General features: G+C 34.0%; 2 protein-coding genes across 3 annotated transcripts; one reads left to right on the top strand and one right to left on the bottom strand.

Annotated features, from left to right (window-relative positions):
* Nucleotides 1-1,263: 1,263 nt before the first annotated feature.
* Nucleotides 1,264-3,369, bottom strand: LOC133206221 (uncharacterized). The gene has a single exon (XM_061342163.1). It carries the CDS (start codon nt 3,367-3,369, stop codon nt 1,399-1,401), a length of 1,971 nt encoding a protein of 656 aa, XP_061198147.1. The 3' UTR covers nt 1,264-1,398.
* A 4,630-nt stretch (nt 3,370-7,999) lies between these two features.
* On the top strand, nt 8,000-17,548 carry LOC133172719 (solute carrier family 35 member C2-like). 2 transcript variants are annotated; one of them, XM_061307673.1, is made up of 11 exons: nt 8,000-8,087; nt 8,294-8,323; nt 8,554-8,766; nt 10,522-10,672; nt 10,806-10,869; nt 12,990-13,062; nt 13,789-13,957; nt 14,368-14,451; nt 15,494-15,669; nt 16,646-16,769; nt 17,308-17,548. In XM_061307673.1, the coding sequence occupies exons 3-11, from the start codon at nt 8,572-8,574 to the stop codon at nt 17,424-17,426; spliced, it is 1,155 nt and encodes a 384-aa protein (XP_061163657.1). In that variant the 5' UTR covers nt 8,000-8,087; nt 8,294-8,323; nt 8,554-8,571; the 3' UTR covers nt 17,427-17,548. The 2 variants fall into 2 exon arrangements, with proteins under 2 accessions (XP_061163657.1, XP_061163658.1); XM_061307674.1 differs by having other exon boundaries at nt 8,551-8,766.
* The last annotated feature ends 257 nt before the right edge of the window (nt 17,549-17,805 follow it).

Genomic DNA, 17,805 nt, shown 5'->3' with positions numbered 1-17,805 from the left:
TGATTTATCGAGCACTTTAAAGTTCCGTTGACAATTCTTCTCAATTCATTAAAATTTTTACAATACTCCATTTCGTGGAGAATTAAAGGGTGAAAATGATTCGAGTATTACATCAATAACTAAGAGTACATAAAGGCATGTCATTTTAAGTCGATATATGGCTAATACGGTCAAGAATCAATAAGAATCAGTAAAGCCTCCGAACAAAAAGAAAGATATTCAACATGAATGCTATCCAATGTAACGCACTAACAAATGACAGAGAAAAAAACTATAAAAAACAATTCTTTACAACAGAATACAACAGCTATCTCAATGCTAAGATAATTGATAACACGGGGTATAATGAAGGTAAATCTGAGATCATGAAATATGAGAAATGTACAAAATGGAGTTAGACTATAATAAAATGGTTCTTGGTATAATAAGCAGTTCCCAAACAAACCATATACTTACTGCAAGCAATATGGGTATCGCAAGGCCATAAAACAGAAAATCAGGAAGACGTACGTATCGAAGAAGGCGATGAAAGTATGTGAGTATAGGTAAAAGAATTCAGAGAAGTCTTCGGGATGTGGACAGACGTGACTTGTGATCAGCATCTAGTTATAGCCCATTCAAAACTATAGACAAATCAAGCGGAGTATATGATCACTGTTGGCAACACCTGAAAGAGAGTGAAATATGCAGACCATCATTCAATGTGTCAGTAAGTGTTTTGCAAAAATACCGATACAAAAAAGATGATATCAAGAGAAATAACTCGATAAAAGAGAGGAAAGAAAAGAAAAACATCTGTGAATTCCAACGGAACAAGATATGAGGAAACGAAAACTGAAAAGAAATACCTCAGAACATCACAAGAGAAATCAGAAAGGTATTATGTATTTTCATACAGTTGAAAAAGGTCTGGAGATACAGAGATGTTACCCTCATATCAATATATAGTCCTACTGTATGGTGCCGAGACTTGGAGGACATCAATTACCAACATAAAAATTCAGACCCTGGTCAACATGTGTCTATATATTATCCTTTAAATACCATGATCAAACAACGTCAACAACACTGATTTCTAGCATACATAAACCAGCAAACTGTAAACCCTCAACCAACGTCACGAGGCAGGAACTTAGCTTGGACCCCCAAGGGAGAAGAAAGAGAGACACCCCCCCCCCCCAAATAAAACTGGTAGAGGTGTAAAAAATAGGGCTCACTTGGAAGGAGCTTGAGAGGAAAGGCCAGGAAGAGATGACAGCATGGAGAAATCTTGTCGGTGGCTTATGGCCCAGAAGGGGCTGTGGGCATAAGTAAGTAAACAGGCAAGCAAGTAAGTAACTGAGTAAGTGCATGTATAACTTATCAACTTTACATTATAACAGCAGTCTATAGTGACAATCACCAGTTTGTAATCAGTCGATACATTTTAACAATTTCACAGTCCATCTGGGTGACAAAAAATCGGTTCGTTGAGACTTCAAAATCGATAGCGTATGGATTTCTGATGCCACTTTTTGAATGAAGTAGTAGCTTTACTAGGCTACCGCTAGGACGCACTTGATGAATATTGTTAGAATCCATGCCACATATGTAGAAATTTCCCTCTCTATCCACAGCAAAGCCACGTGGAGAACGGAGTTCCTTGTCCGAGTAATGCATGACTTCAGCATTATCCTTAATACACACTAGAGCACTTTTATTTGTGTAGGAAAATGTACCATCCGAAGTTCTATGTGCATAACGTGTGCCCCTATCTTTGATTTGAATGATTTTTTCCACTTTACCCTCTTTGGATGCAACCCGAACCTCCGTCGAGCACGCTATTGTGAGTTTGTCGTCTTCCACCTGAATGCTATGGCATCCAGCTATGGTCTCCAGTGCGTTTTCCCGAAGTTCCATTTTGTTGTCATCTGTAATTGTTATAAATCTCAATTCAGGTCGATCAGGCATAGTGATCACCAAGACATTGGGTTCAAAAAGAGCCACACCCCATGGTTGGTAGTCCAATGCAAGTTCAGACACCAGTACATCTTGATTGTCAAAGCACTTTATTTTCTTGTTCTTAAAGTCTGCAAGTACCAGACTGCCGTTTGGAAGGAAGATTCCATCCGTAAACCATGGATGAAATGTGTCAGATGGAGATTTTCCATTTAAATCCCCAAGATGTGTTGCAACCATATCCTTCATAAATGTTGGGACTGTGTTTGTAGGCATTCTATCAATGTTTATTTTGGCAATGGAATGAATTTTTGTAGTTAAGTCCTCTACAACTTCGCTGAGCTTTAGTCTATAGTCATGGTGGTAAATGTGTTTGCTTTCTGTCTTGATGAACTTTTCATGCTCCTCACCAATCTTCTTCAGTTTGTGAGCAGTGATATATACATGTTCACTTGATCCATGGGAAAGGGAAACGTTTAGTACCTTTTGACCATTGTTTATGGCCTTATGGATGTATCCAAATTCTCTACTTTGAATGTCTAACTTTTCCAGTAGGGCCTTGTGCATGATTGAAAAATCCTGCCTAAATTGTTCTTCCAATTCCTCTAAGTGCTTTGCAATTTCTGCTCTTAGTTTTTGAATTTCATATATAATTGTTTCTTGTTGCTTTTGTAGTTCTTCCACGTTAGCGGATCGACTTTCTATTACGGAAACGGCTTGATTGTCGATTTGCTTCAGTTTGATAATTAAGTTGGTAATTGCTTTGCTTCCCTTGATTTCTTTCGCCGCATCTGTTATTGGCATGACTTTCTTGCACTCACTGTGATCATATGCAACGCAGTCCATGCAGCAGAGCTTGTCATGATTGTGACATATGGCTTCTACGTTTTTTCTAGGGTGCAAATAACAGACTTCCTCAGTTTCGGCAATTTTTCTGGGTTGTGTGCGGATCTCTTCTAGGGAAAAAACCGCATGGTCCATTAACATTTTGACCCGTTTATGATAAGTTGTACACTGATCACATAATGCCTCACCACACTCACGGCACCAAGAAACGGCTTCCTTTTCTTCATCTCCTCTCTTACAGGGATCACAAAATTTGGCGCGTTCAAGTGACAGTTTCTCAGCAACTGTGATCAGCAGACGGTTCAACGGAAGTAACTTAGGCCAGGCACTTGAAGGAATTTCAGAATCCGCAATATTAACCTTGTGGTTGCAAACAGGGCATCGATAATAGGTTAACAACTTTTCTTCATCTGTGGAACCGAGATGCGTTTTCTCCTCAGCCTTCTTTTGAATGTACGATTGTAAACATGTTTCACAAAATGAATGTACGCACGGTAAACATCTTGGTCGGGTTGCCCATTTCGAACATATTTGGCACTCAACGATACACGCCTCGTCAGAAAGTTCTGATTTCGGTTTCTCCATTGTACTCAGATCCTCCCCAGAAGTAAAATTTTCCGATTTTGTACAATATAGGCATAAAACTTGTCTCGTGCCCTTTGTCGTTGCTATTATCAGAACTGCATATTAGCAGTCAAATAGTTTAAAAGCTATGAAAAAGTCAATATTGAAATTAAACATTACTCAAATAAACCCGCTACCTATCTGGACATTTAAGAGACTCTTTGAAAAATGGGTAGACTATCAAAAGGCAGGTAAAATCCACCTATATCAAGCTGGCATATATCCAGTTCGTGAATTTCCTATCTCTTTTTTGGCTTAGGGTTTTGAAAGTTATCGAACCAGAAGATTCTTTTCACAAAAGAGAGTTTCAAATGAGAAAATAACAATTAAAATCGATACAACTGATTGTAATGTTTTCGAACATTTAAATTTTGTATTTTTATGTCAGAATATTGTTCATTTAATCTTTACAAAAAAATATGACTGAGAAATTTATTTTCTTCAATGACAAATAGTTTATAAAACAAATGCAGTTCTAATTGCACGGCAGTGTTTTACAAGCCCTCGCTGTTCAAATGAATTGATAAAACATCCCTGATATCTGGATCAAATTACCGATGATCTATGTAATTTCTTACGTTGTTCTGGTTAACGTGTTTACCCTGTAGTTGAGAGCTGCCTTGGGTGAGATTTTTAAAGCCCATTTATATACAAAAAATCCTCATCGTTCACCTTAAATGTAAAGACTGGATAGATAATCATAGATTGAAATATAATTATCGAGGGTTGTATAAACTAATTATTACACACAGTATTTTCAAATTGCCATTTATGTACATGTATTATAATAATTATTATGTCTCCCCTCAAGCTGTTGATCTATAAATATGTTAATATAAAATATTCCTGCATTTTTAACCGGGTTTTCTTAGGAGAAATGGTGAAAATGGCGGGTGGCTGCCAATTTAAAGGATACATCATTTGTCCAGATTACTCCTTCAAAATATTGCATATAGGGTACACCATTTGTCCAGATAACTTCTGCAGTTTTCAAGATGGGGACTTTTTTTATTTTGCACATTAATTGTACATATATCAGAGAGCTGCATATAACTTGGATATCTGATTAGATATGAGAAAAATACCAGCTGTTGAACTTCCATGTAGTTTTTTTTGGACAAAATATTGCATATAGGGTACATCATTTGTCCAGATAACTTCTCCTACATTCAGTTTCCATGATGGGAACTTTTTTTTTATTTTGCAGATCAATTGTACTTAAAATATATGTGGATATTATTTGAATTTTGATCATTGGTGAGAAAAATACCAGCTGATGAATTTTGTCATTTTTTATGCAAAATATTGCATACAGGGTATATTGATAATATTAGGATGACACCTCCTGCATTTTTCAGAATAGAAAGTTTTTTTAAAAAGATTTTTGTGAGAAATACCACTACTGTTCACACAAAAGAAAACCCGGTTTGTCGCCACATTTACAGCTTTCCTCTTAAAATTGTTAAATCTCGCTGTTGCCATATTTTGAAGTGGGAAGGGAGTGAACATAGTTTTGCATATTGTGTTTGGAAGACAATTTGAAATATTATACTTTCATGTTAATTAGTTGAATCTGATTCGCCGAGAAACATTTGTTAAAAAACACTACTACCCACTGAATAATGAAGCCACGCCCTCCAGCATAGCAACAGTCAACATTGCTTGATGACGGGTGATATTCCAGAAATATTGACTGTGCAGAATTTATGCGCGCAAGGTTCACTGTAATATGCGCCTCGGTTGACAATGGTTTTCTTGGGGTGAAAATTTTCAATGTTACTCTCAACTACATGCATAAGCCCTGCTAATATCGGGGAGCTCATAAATGACATGACTTTAAGTCCTGAGTGACAAAATAACAGTTGATTTTTGAACTAATGAAACACGGAGAGTAATACTGATCCTTTTAAATGCTATACTACCTGTTCTCGGCATTACATCAGGGCTCTCACATCACTATTTGGGACTGGGGCCAGGGTCGTTAAAATTGGGAAATAGCGCCATTTTGGGGGAAGTCATTATACATAAAAACTCACAATATTTTGGGTTTCTGGTGTTTGTTATCAACTCCTTATTTTCTTTTGCAATAAACAGGAACATGATAAGCAAGTTTGGTTATTACGTATCCAAACCGTTTTTTTTTTTTTTTTTTTTGAATATTGGAAGGTAATGGCTATTGGGAAAATTACACATTCAGTTGAGAAAAAAAGGTACGTTTAATTGGGACAGGGGCCTATGAACGGCTCCAATCATAGACTATCGAGAGTCCAGATGTTAGTGGATTGCGTGCCTCCTTAAAACCCTCACTGCAGGTCTGCAAGTTCAAAAAATCCATATTTTCTCACACTCTAACACTCAAACACCACTGTGAAAGTAAATCAAGGGGAATCGTTTAGTTTAATACTGAACGCAAAAAATTTTCTTTGTCATTTATGATGTGCATACATTTACAGGTAAGGAAAATTTCCTTGAGTAATTTTTAATTAAATTTTCAGATAGAAATATCATAATTATTATTGAATATAAGTAAGAACAACAGAAAATACTTTTCTAAAAAGGTTTTGTAAAAAGTCCTAAACTTTTAAGTTTAATGAACTCAATACAAAAATCTTTGTCAAATATTTATTAAGAAAACTTTCAAAACTGCATGTCTGTTCTTTCTGAGACCTCAAAATTAACTGATTGTATGTTCTAATGTTGTATGAGATAATTCCTATCTCTCTGATTGGCTGAGATCCAACTTGTAGAAAAATTACTACATTATATTCACCTGCACGTGACCTTTCAGGTGAATATTATACACCTATTTACTGGCTATGAGGACAATAGCAAGTTTATCGTCCCCCAAGACAGCAACTATTTCCCGAGGCGCAGCCGAGGGAAATAGTTGCTGTCGAGGGGGACGGTAAACTGTAAACTTGCTATTGTCCGAATAGTCAGTAAATAGGTGTTTTATTGTACCGAAGTCGACTTTACTTTTGTTACGTCAGAAACCGGATACGTCACAATACCACAAACCAGATAGTTTTGAGATGAAAAATGAGGGAAATGGAATACTGCCGGTGAATAGTTTAATGACTATTTCACCATGGGCAAATAGCACAAAAACTATTCCACAGTAGGGGTTGTTTAGAAAAAATAGCAGGTTTATTTGTCATATTTTTATATAGAAAAAATTCACAGAGGTATAATAAAAGGATTTATTTTCTCTACATTGGCCTAAAAATAGATCTGGAAATTCCAACTTGATACAAATTGTTTTGGAAAGTTATTTCACTTGCTACCGACTTCCACTCAGGTGGACATAACATAGGGAATATAAATTTGGAATGGGGGTGGTTGGGGGTGCAGGGAACCTCCCCCCAAAAACATTTTTTGAACGTAAATTTCCACTTTTAATTTAGACTAAAAATATTTATTGAAAGACTGGTCCCCACTAATGGACCTTAATCCCCCATAAAACGAAATTTGAAGTTAAGAGAATTCTCTTTTCATGAAGGCTAGCAGGCGCGGATCCAGTAATTTTTTTCCACGGGGGGGGGGGGGGGTCCACCCCATTCGAAAAAAATTCCTACCCAGAAATTTCTTGACAAGCAAAAAAAAAAAACAAACAAACAAACAAACAAACAAACAAACAAAAAAAAAAACAAACAAAAAAAACCCAAACAAAAACAAAAAACAAAAAAAAAAAAAAAAACTAAAAAACTAAATTCATTTCCTAAAGGTGAAAACAAACCTATTTCGTGGTGGTGATTGTGGGTCCACGTTTTCGGGGGGGGGGGGTCATTTTTTATTTGCTTCAGTGTTCTGCAAATTCCGGGGGGTGTCCGGACCCCCCCACCCCACCCCCTCTAGATACGCGCATAGGGCTAGTCAAAGATTTTTTTTCAGCTGTAATTTTCCCTGATAATCCCCCCCCCCCCCTGTTCAAAATCTATCCTATAAAAGAGCCTGACATTATTTTTTTCATAGCAACTATTAAAAGTAGATTTAAAACATTCCAAATTAATATGACTGGTAATGTTTATTTAACCCTCTTCTCTCATTGCATTTGGCTGGGACTTCAGCAAATGTAAACAAGTAAGATGGTATGAACTGCTTTTAAAATTAGTTTGTATCATTTACATGTAATCATTGAATCATATATAATAAAACAATTATTGGTGTTTTTGAGGTCAATACGATGATTTAGCCACCTTCGGGCTCGGTGAATATTGTACTCCTCAGGTGGCTAAATCATCGTATTGACCTCAATACGATAATTTGGGATGGGGATGGTTGAGGGGTGCAGGGGAACCCTTCGGGCTCGGTGTATTTGTACTCCTCAGGTTGCTAAATCATGTTATTGACCTCAGAAACACCAATAATTATATATGACTGTGTGAACCTCTTGTACTGGTCAGTGATTGTGGTTTTGACTGAAAAAAAAAATGAATATGCTGAACATAAATCCACAGATACTTGGTCTTGATTTATTAATATGTACATGTGTGTATACCTGTTGATATCAATAATTAGCACCAACTTCGTTCCGGATCTCTAACCGTTAATGGTTGACTTTTAGTGATTTTAAAAATAGGCCTTGGGGATGAAAGCTCGCTTGTATCGTGTAACAGATGTGTAAACTGAAAAGAAGACAGGTGTCACAACTCAGCTTTATACATTTACTCCATATAAAGGTTTGATCATGAAGTAAATCCGAGTTGTGATAGTCATCGATTTTTATTTCCGTGTTGTTTACGTGACTCGATTTCGCGCAGTTCGAATTTCCTCGGTAACACCTGACACGTAGCTGCGTTGGCCAGCTGAAATGTTAACTTAGCATAGAAACTATAATTATATTTTTTGTTTATGATTAATGGATAATTTTCTGTTAATTTTACAGTTTGTAAAGATAATGATGGCATAGCAAAAGGTATGTTTTCTTTTATAATTATCAGGAACCTATATACTAGTATCTGAGTATATAGGTCCCTGTAATTACAGATTAAAATTTATATAGGATACAATTATTACCAGCAGTTTATCATTCATTTAAATTCATTTACACAGTTTTATATACATATAAAGAAGTTTTATAAATAGCTTTATTCTTTATATGAAGTCCTTTGGTGTATCATACATGTATATTTACATTTGAAGCAGATATAAAAACCAAGAAATATGGCCAAGTTTAAAAGAAGGCCAATAGACACACTTCATGAAATTGAACATGCAATTGAGCCAAGGGCTAGGGAAGTGAAGCAGTCTTTGTGTTCATTTGGTTTTCTGGTTACTGCTGTCAAGACGTTTTGTTTGGTAATATTTTTCTACACATTTTCCATTGGACTTACTTTCTACAATCAGAGATTTATAAGGGTAAGTTTGACTCTTTATTGAAACAACATGCATACTTAAGTATGGAATAGTTAAGGATTTAAGCACTTACAATTCATTTTTAAATGAATTTCCATGTTTTCAAATTGATACGTCAACAAGTTACATAGCTGCAAATCAGCATGGGCACTAGATTGAGTAGTAATCTTGGTGGAGATCACCAATAGATTAGATTGAGTAGTAGATGCTTCTTTTATCTGTCAGACAGATTCCTGGGTTTCTGGACAACTTATAACCTGACCAACTTGTAACCAAGTCTACTTGATCCCTTTGTATATGTCAACTCATAACCAAAATGCAAAAAAACTAATGCTCATTCTCATTGTCATTCTCATTGTTCACCAGTCCACTGACCATGGTGTGACATTCCTGCAGAGACGATGCTTCATTTTTTAAAGTGCAGCCCAGCCAAAAGAAAATGCCTTAAAAATCAAAACTTAAAAAACTTTTTCCAGAAGGGAAAACTTTGTGTATGTGTGATTTTTTTGAAGGGGGGGGGGGGGCTTTAGAGGAAATTCACCATCATGAACACTGAAAAACAGCCCTTCCCCTTCGCACCCCTTGGTACTACATGCATACCTGTCCTATATTGTGTTATATTTTATGCATGTATATTTTATTTACTGTAACAATTACATTAGTTACATTAGAAACATAAAACTATTTTTCCAACTTTGTTTTTATTAAAATCTTGGGCTAGTACATGAAAATATAAAACACTTTGAAACCTTAGAGTCAATTAACTCTCAACTGTGCACAAAGCAGGTTACGTAAAATTCAAATTTTGTCTTTGCCTAGGGTAAAACTCCTCTCAAAAAGCAAGAGTGCATTCATAACCAAGTCTGGGTTATGAGTTGACTTTGCAGTTTGGTTACGAGTTAGTGTGTGGGGTTCAAGTTGACTTGGTTGGTTGGTCAGGTTAGGATTTGACTGGATGCCAGAGTCCTGTATATATATATATATATATATCTATAGAATTATTAAAAAAAAAACCCTGCCTTTATGCCAAATTTACTTCTGTGTTGTACTTGTTTTCATGCAATTCAATATACAGGTACAATAAGATTTTTAAAAATATTTTTTCATCATAACTTGCCCGATATTGATAATCCAGCTAGTTTTTTGTCATCTTTAGAAAAGAAATCAGTATTGTCTCAGTGTCAAACTATCTTTAGATATCTATTTTATATAAAAATGTCTCTCTTTTAATTATTTACTTTCATATAATCATCCATCCATATCAGTTAATTAAAATTAAAAAAAATAAAACTTTACATGCCTGTTAATTTATTTGATAAGCATACAATGACAATTAATTTATTAAAATCTTTGTATAAAATGAGCAGTATAAAAAAAATTGTTAATCATGTAAATGAATATTTTAAAAATTTGAAGTTTGTAACTGCTTTGGAAAAATGGATTGCTGATAGAGAAAATTGATTACATAAAGACATCAGTCTTACGTCATGTACAGCTCTGAGAATTAGTGACTGTAGTGGAATCAGAAAACTGAACCATTGAATGGAATTGTTGGATTTGATGCACAGTCAGAATAGAATACTAAGAACTAGTATAAATGACAAAAATATATTGGAATATATAACTAATGAGGTAGATATATATATTTTAACAAATAAAATGGAGGAGTTGTGTGTGTGAGTGTGTGTGTTGGGGGGGGGGGGGGTATGACTGTCATATCTTAATCAAGTCCTCAATATTAAATGTTTTATTTTTCAGCATTTTGAAATACCACTTTCACTTACAATGGCTCACCTGGTTGTGAAATTCATGATATCAGCATTCCTAAGAACTCTGTTGTCCATTTACTTGAAAGAGGACAGAGTTCTACTTCCCTGGGGTGAAAATTTGAAAAAAATAGCCCCAACAGGTAAGAATTTAAAAATTCGTTCATACCTTAAAAGTATAGGTAATTTTTTTTTTTAATTCTGCAGAGTGCTCTTATCAAGTTTATGTTTCACCATATTTACTGTGCATACAATGTTATCATCTCATTTTCATAGGCATTGCCAGCATTCTGGATATTGCATTATCAAACTGGAGTTTTGAATTTATTACAATTTCTTTGTAAGTATCAAATTGAATGCAATATTCTTCAACAGTCAATTTTTATTTCTAAAGAGAAACTCTTTAAATTCTTGTGAGAATACTGTAAACCAACTATTATTTGCGTCATCTGTTATTCGCAATTAGTCTAATTAGTCCATCAGTAAAATCAATCCGCGACGATTAATTTTCGCGACTGAGGAAACATTCCCTACAAATACAAAGCAAATTAAATGGTTCACAGCGATTAATATTCGGGAGTTAAAGAGGGTCGCGACATTCGTGGATATTTCTTGCACATGAATAAAAGTTGGTTTACAGTAACAAAATGTTCTGCTCAGACTTTGTGCATATATAAACAATGGGCTCTCAGAATTTCAGTTCAGTCACAAATGAGAGCGCTAAATGAGCAGTTTTAATTAAGATGTTGTATGTAGTAGGTGGGATTTGGAACTTATATCTTAATTGGAGACCATTTTTCTAGACCTAACTAAAAATGGAAATGCAAGGCCTTACATTTTCTACTTGTCAATTAATACTTTCACTTCTGTGAAGAAAAAAAAAAATCTGAATGTTTTTGCATATAACATTGATTTAAGGAGGACTGATTAAATTTATAGAAAAACGTGCACAGCCAACAGTAGCTGCAATAATGTAGCCCTCTCCGATTTTTTTTATCTGATATTTTCTGGACCTCTCCCAAAAAAAAAAAAAAAAAAAAAAAAAGGGAGAGGGCTACATTATTGCAGCTAAGCCAACAGGTGTCTTAACTCAGTGAAATTTTGTTAAAGACTGATTAGTAGAATTGTCATATGGAGAACTACAGAAGCTAGGGATTGTATTTTAAAGAATAAATTAAAGTTTTATTGTTAAAGTAATATTTGCATATACGAGGGTTGATCAAAAAGTTCGCGAACTAATTGAATTACTTCCTTAAAAGATATAAAATGAAGTTTTAGTGCTCATTATTTATTAAAGTGGTCCTCTCCGATTATAATGCAAATCTGCCATTGTTCTGCCCATGCGCGAATCACGTGATCCAGGCTGTCACGTGACATGCTCCGTGGCGTTCTGTTCACAGAAGCTAAAAGATTTTTTCGAGTCTTATATTTCTTTACATGCAAGTTATTTTTTATAACAAGAACAGTCCATCTGTCAGAAATGGGCAAATTTCGGCAATAGGGTGGGTGGAAAAGGACATCCCTTCCCAGAATTAGCATGATGATCATCAAAACCCGAGTCCTCTGTCTCAGAAGCGTCGTTCATCCAATGTGGATAAAGTATATGGACGACCTCTTTTTATCATATTTCATGTGTTTAAAGTCTAAAGTAAACAATATTTTAGGGATTTAATAATTATATTATTGTTAAGATATTCAACTATTTTTCTAATTGTAACTTGGCGATTTTTCATAACAAATTGCTCAAATAAGGACACATCTTTTCTCACGGCTTGCTTTCGCTGGGCAACAGAACAAACATAATTTTTAGCCATCCCCCTGCCTTCACTAAAACAATCAATCCAATAAATGATTGAATTTCTGGTAAGTCTTTTGTCTTCATAAACCTTGTACAAATTACTGTAGATTCCTTATTTTATGTGAGTACTTAATATCGCGAAATGGCCCAAGGGCGTCAAATCGCGAGAACAATTATTCGCGAATGGGTGATTTATGTAGGGATTTTACATACATTAAAGCACCATAAAAATAAAAGCGAGTAATTTTATTTCACGAGTAGTGCTTCTTGCGTAATTATGCAATAATTAACTCCTCACATATATTTAGGAATCTACAGTATCGTATTCTACTGCAAAGGAATTTCTAAGATATATGTTAAACTTTACAGCCGTTCATTGCTCGAGTACGACTGAGTCAACCATTTTTTGTCACAAGTGACCTACTTATTAACATCATTTTCACATTGTGACGTCACAAACACGGAGCAAAACATACAACACCTGCTATTTATAGAATATGTGTATGACTATATGTGTGCCAAATTTCATTCTGATCTGAATTGTGGTTTTGTAAATAAAGAGATAGTTCGTGAACTTTTTGATCACCCCTCTTATTTATGTTAATCTGTTATATACATGTACTTGCAGTACAATTGTTTCATAATTTAGTCTTATTTTGTAGATATACCATGACCAAATCTACAGCTGTGATATTTATTTTAGGATTTTCTTTATTGTTCAGACTAGAGAAGCCTGTAAGTATATTTATTTAATTTTGTTTCTTTACACTGTAATTTTACTCTATTTTTTCCCCCACTTTTCTTTTTGCCATGTAATTTTATAACTCCCTATGACTTACAGAAGACATATATGAGTTCAAAAAGTCAAAGGCCAAGATCAGATATTCATATATTGCATAAATGGTTTCCAGTTGACAAATTTAATTTTCTATGAGCTTTTTGCAATGAAAGTTAAGGTGATAACTCTAACGTAGAAAAGTTCTAAGGTCAAGAACATAAATTCATGTATGGTATGAAATGGTTTTCAGATTCACTTCAATACTGTCTTTTTTTTGTTAAAAACATTGTAAAAGCTCACAGAGAACATGATAAATGCATACTGATTTTGAGATAAAGGGTCAAAGGTCAAGGTTACAAATTTATTAGTTTTTCTTCCCACTTATTCTGTCCTTGAAGGGGGGAGGGGGTTATAAACTCCCTGAATTTATAGCTTGTACTTTAATATGTTCCAATAAGAATTAAAGTCAATGTGTAAACTAGTAGTACATGGAGAAGTATAGAATTTTATTGTACAGCACATTCAAAACATTGATTAACTACTAGTAAGTAACAAATTATTGTAAATCCTCATTGTTAACTGAACCTGTTCTTGGCTGAAATGATCTTTTGATGCCAAGCATTTTACAATACCAGATGAGGATTAATATGACATACAAGTAATCATTTTCTACATTAAAACAGAGGCTGGTTTTGGTCTTCGTGGTGCTATTTATAGCTGGTGGGTTGTTCATGTTCACATTCCACTCTACGCAGTTCAACATGAAGGGCTTCATTATGGTCCTCTCTGCTTCCCTGTTATCCGGCCTCAGGTGGACTCTTGCTCAACTTGTCACACAGAAAGAGAAATTAGGTATAGTAAAAATGTACCGGTGAAAAATTTTTCTGAATATTTAATATTTCATTTTTTTATTTCAAAGATGTGTTTTTTAAGATAATTAACTGAATGCATCTGTTGGAAAATTTGATGATGAAAATGAGGTTTTATCAAGTATTTGTGACCTTTTACACACAAAATGTTTGATGGAAATCATTTTGATTTAGGTTTTAATATAAATGAACTACAGTTTGAAATCTGATTTATTGCATAAAGTAAAATAAAAATAACCCATCAATGTGCATGTTACATTGAATTCCTATTTCACATAGAAGGATTGATGAACCACAATGTTGTGCCCTTCTTTATTCACTGGTAAGCAGTACTAGTGTAGATTAACTAAGATTAATATCAAACTTTAATTACGTTGTTTAATTTCTCTCCAGGTTTACATAATCCCCTGGATTTGATGTATCATATTCAGCCCTGGATGATGATAGGGCTACTTCCATTGTCTGTTTATTTTGAAGGTAAGTAAACCAGAAAAAGAACACAGTACTTGAGATAATCTGTTGCTATTTATTGGAATGGTGGATCTTGCTGGCGGTGGGGGTGTAGACACACTCTGGGATTTTCCTTGTTAACACATCTACTGTAAATAGTGAAGAGTGTAAATATGAAGGAGCTACGAAAAATTTCCCCTTCAGAGGCCATATAAGAAGTTATTATTTACATTTGTTATTTGTTGCATGAATGGATTCAGCAAGAGGGTCATACGCATCCAGACCCTAGTAAGGATTTTATTGCTAAATATCTGTACATATTGAATTTCTCAAAAAGTTACTTTGGAACATTCTCACACCCAAAGGCCCTAGTAAAATTCATGTACTTAAAGCAAAACGATAAAGTATGTGTTAAATTTTTGTGTCATTGCTCAGAATTAATTGCTTGAGAAGTTGAGACATTGTGTTTCATGCAAGAACTTTTTACTGCAGGTGTACTTGAACTCATTGATCTTATTTGGTATGAGTCTGTAATGCAAGTTAAAGAAATAATTGTTCAAATATAGGGAATACCTGGGGAACAGTTCAGTGGTAAACATGCAAAAAGTAATAACTGAGAATAACAACCAAAAAAAAACAAAAAAAAAACGGAACAATTATCTGAATGGTGAAGATTTCGCAATCATTTAACGTTTATAAACATGCAATCAATCTACAGTCTATACCTCTAAGTCAGCTTCTTTCATCAGAATACTTTGCAATGTGAAGTTTGTGTGTTGTCTGAATGTGTGCCTTCTACTGTGGAATCATTAAAATTTTGGGGGCCAATTTCGTGGATTGCTTAAATTTTACCGGTTTGTTGGGATGTAATTTTGTGTGTTCTCTTATACCTACAAAAGGAAATGTCTTTGAAACAATAATTTGTTAATTCGTAGAGGGTGTTAATTTGTGGATGAGAGGTACCCACGAATTCCACGAACATTGAACCACCACAAAATCTAATGATTCCACAGTACTCTGTTAACTATTTCAATGTAGTTCTTAACTTTGAATTTTTTTTTTCTTTCAGGGATTAAGCTGAGTACTAAAGAAGACTTTTTTGCTTACACAGACCCATCACTCATCATTAGAAATCTAGGACTAGTATTTCTAGGAGCTTTTATTGCTTTCTTTTTGGAATTCAGTGAATTTCTGTTATTAGCCAATACATCAAGCTTGACTCTTTCAATAGCAGGCATATTTAAGGTAAGCCCCCCACCCTTCCCCTCAAAAAAAATCTGTAGTATTAAGCCTTTTTTTTTAAAGAAAGAGTTATCTTTCATTTTCCATAAACAAGTTTCTAGATAGTAGATAACAATATATTTCTTGATGTAACAATACTTTAAAAATAAACTTTTGAAAAAATAGTTCTGAATAAAGTTTTGTAAAGTTTATTAGGCTATCTTTAAAAAATTGACTGTGTGCCCTTTCTCAATGGAATGACTATAAACGGACTGACTCAAAACTTTTTTTAAACTTCCAGGAACCTTTTTCTTTTTTAATTCCGGAATTTTTGGATCTCGTCAACAACTAATTTTATTTCATTATTACCTACAATTTCAATTAATCTTGAAAAAGAAATCCTTATCTACCTACCAACCCAATTTTTATATCATTGAGTTGGGGCAGAGCGAAACATTTTAAAGATGACCTGTCAAATAATATAGTGTTCTAAAGCATGAGATCAATGGTGAAAAAGGGAATAATTATAATTAGAAAAACGAGTTATTCCCCTTTTCAGTATATGGCAGTATTTGATCTACATGTAATGGGAAAAGGGCTGAGGGAGGTACCAAAGATTAATTTTATTAATCTAATGAATGCGATGGTTAGAATATAAACTGAAGAAAATAATTTTAGCTCAAAGATGCTTCTAGTACTGTGTAGACAACGATCCTAAAATAACGTGTTAGTAGTATTTCAAAAAATATTCTATGCTTTTATTTTATCACTTGTGATGTAAATATTTTAGATAGTGATGTAAATCAATAAATTATTTTAATATACTGTATGTTCAAATAAACAGCTTGTCCTTTCTTACTTACTTTTCTTTCTTTTGAGAAATTTCCTAAAACTGGCATGAAAAACATGCAAATTAAAATTTTTTTTTCTAAAATTGTCTTTTACATATAGCAATATTTTTCTTTATTTTTAGTGGAGAAATTATATTTTGTCATTGTAGGAAGTTTGCACTCTGTACTTAGCTGCTAGCGTCAATGGAGATAGGATGAATTTCATTAACGGAATCGGTCTTATTGTTTGCTTATCTGGGATCTCAATTCACGTCATTGTCAAAGCTGTTAATGGTAAGATTCTGTAAATAGAACCCATCAAAATGAAGCCAGTAGTAGATTTGAGTCAAAAGAAATGCTGACTACAAAATTTATTCCTTTAGACCATTTATGTTCAGCAGGATTTTACAAATTACAATTGATATACATTACAATTAAAATAAAATTTTAAACCCACTTCAAAGTATTAATACTGCATCCAGAAAAAAATAAAATTGACTTTTGATGGCTTTTTTCTTGACATTTGAACCCCAATCCTTTTGATTACAGTAAACTATAGTGAACCCACTTATAATGAATTGATGCTTACAACGAAGTGATTTTCATTCCCTTGAATTTAAGATTTATTGTAAATTGATCTTAAATTCATGGGAATGAAAATCACTTCGTTTTATAAATTTATATATAAAGAATTACATGTACGCTTATAACGAAGCAAAATCCTCCGTCCCCCTGGCCTTTTGTTTAAAAGAGTGTTTCATTGTATATCTTACTATGTCCGATACCCAGCAAATCAAATCTGCATGGTTTAGTTTCTATTTTCTTCTTATAGCTCGTGGCAGCAGTAAAAATGAAAGTAGACTTTCCAGGGAGGAGACTATGGAAATGTTGAGAGCTGATGACTCCGAATCAGAGGAGAGTGACATTTTTAATGCTAAAACAGACCGATGACTCAGACTTTTACTGTGCAATGATAAACATTAAATTTTATATCTTATTCAATTGTGGTATAATTTTATAAGACATATTTTTAAACATATCTTTACTCATAATAAATTATTTTGTTGTTGACATGGTCATATATTTTTCATTGATGATAGCAATCTTGTACGTTGTAAATTTCTTTCTCATAATGTGCACTATTCAGGAAGATTGGCCAAGAGAACTATAGAGGAAAATGCCTGTACTACAATATCAGATTTCTACATCACAGGAAAACTGTAAAAGGACCATCTATGGTTCAGGATGAGTAAAACTAGGTCTAAAGGAAAGGAACTTAAATGGAGATCATTTAGAAACGTTTGTCAGATTGTTTCACACCTTTATATAC

Source organism: Saccostrea echinata, unplaced genomic scaffold, assembly GCF_033153115.1.
Source record: "Saccostrea echinata isolate AGI-Se365-2 ecotype Australia unplaced genomic scaffold, CSIRO_AGI_Sech_v1 ptg000054l, whole genome shotgun sequence".
In the NCBI taxonomy this organism is placed as follows: Eukaryota; Metazoa; Mollusca; class Bivalvia; order Ostreida; family Ostreidae; genus Saccostrea; species Saccostrea echinata.
This window is presented reverse-complemented; position numbering and strand designations above follow the sequence as displayed.

Excerpts from the sequence above, each read along its gene's own strand:
- LOC133172719 (XM_061307673.1), top strand. The coding sequence starts at position 8,572 with ATGGCCAAGTTTAAAAGAAGGCCAATAGACACACTTCATGAAATTGAA. Across the intron at positions 10,673-10,805 it reads GAAAAAAATAGCCCCAACAG|GCATTGCCAGCATTCTGGAT; the intron begins GTAAGAATTTAA and ends TCATTTTCATAG. Across the intron at positions 16,770-17,307 it reads CATTGTCAAAGCTGTTAATG|CTCGTGGCAGCAGTAAAAAT; the intron begins GTAAGATTCTGT and ends TTCTTCTTATAG.
- LOC133206221 (XM_061342163.1), bottom strand. The coding sequence starts at position 3,369 with ATGGAGAAACCGAAATCAGAACTTTCTGACGAGGCGTGTATCGTTGAG.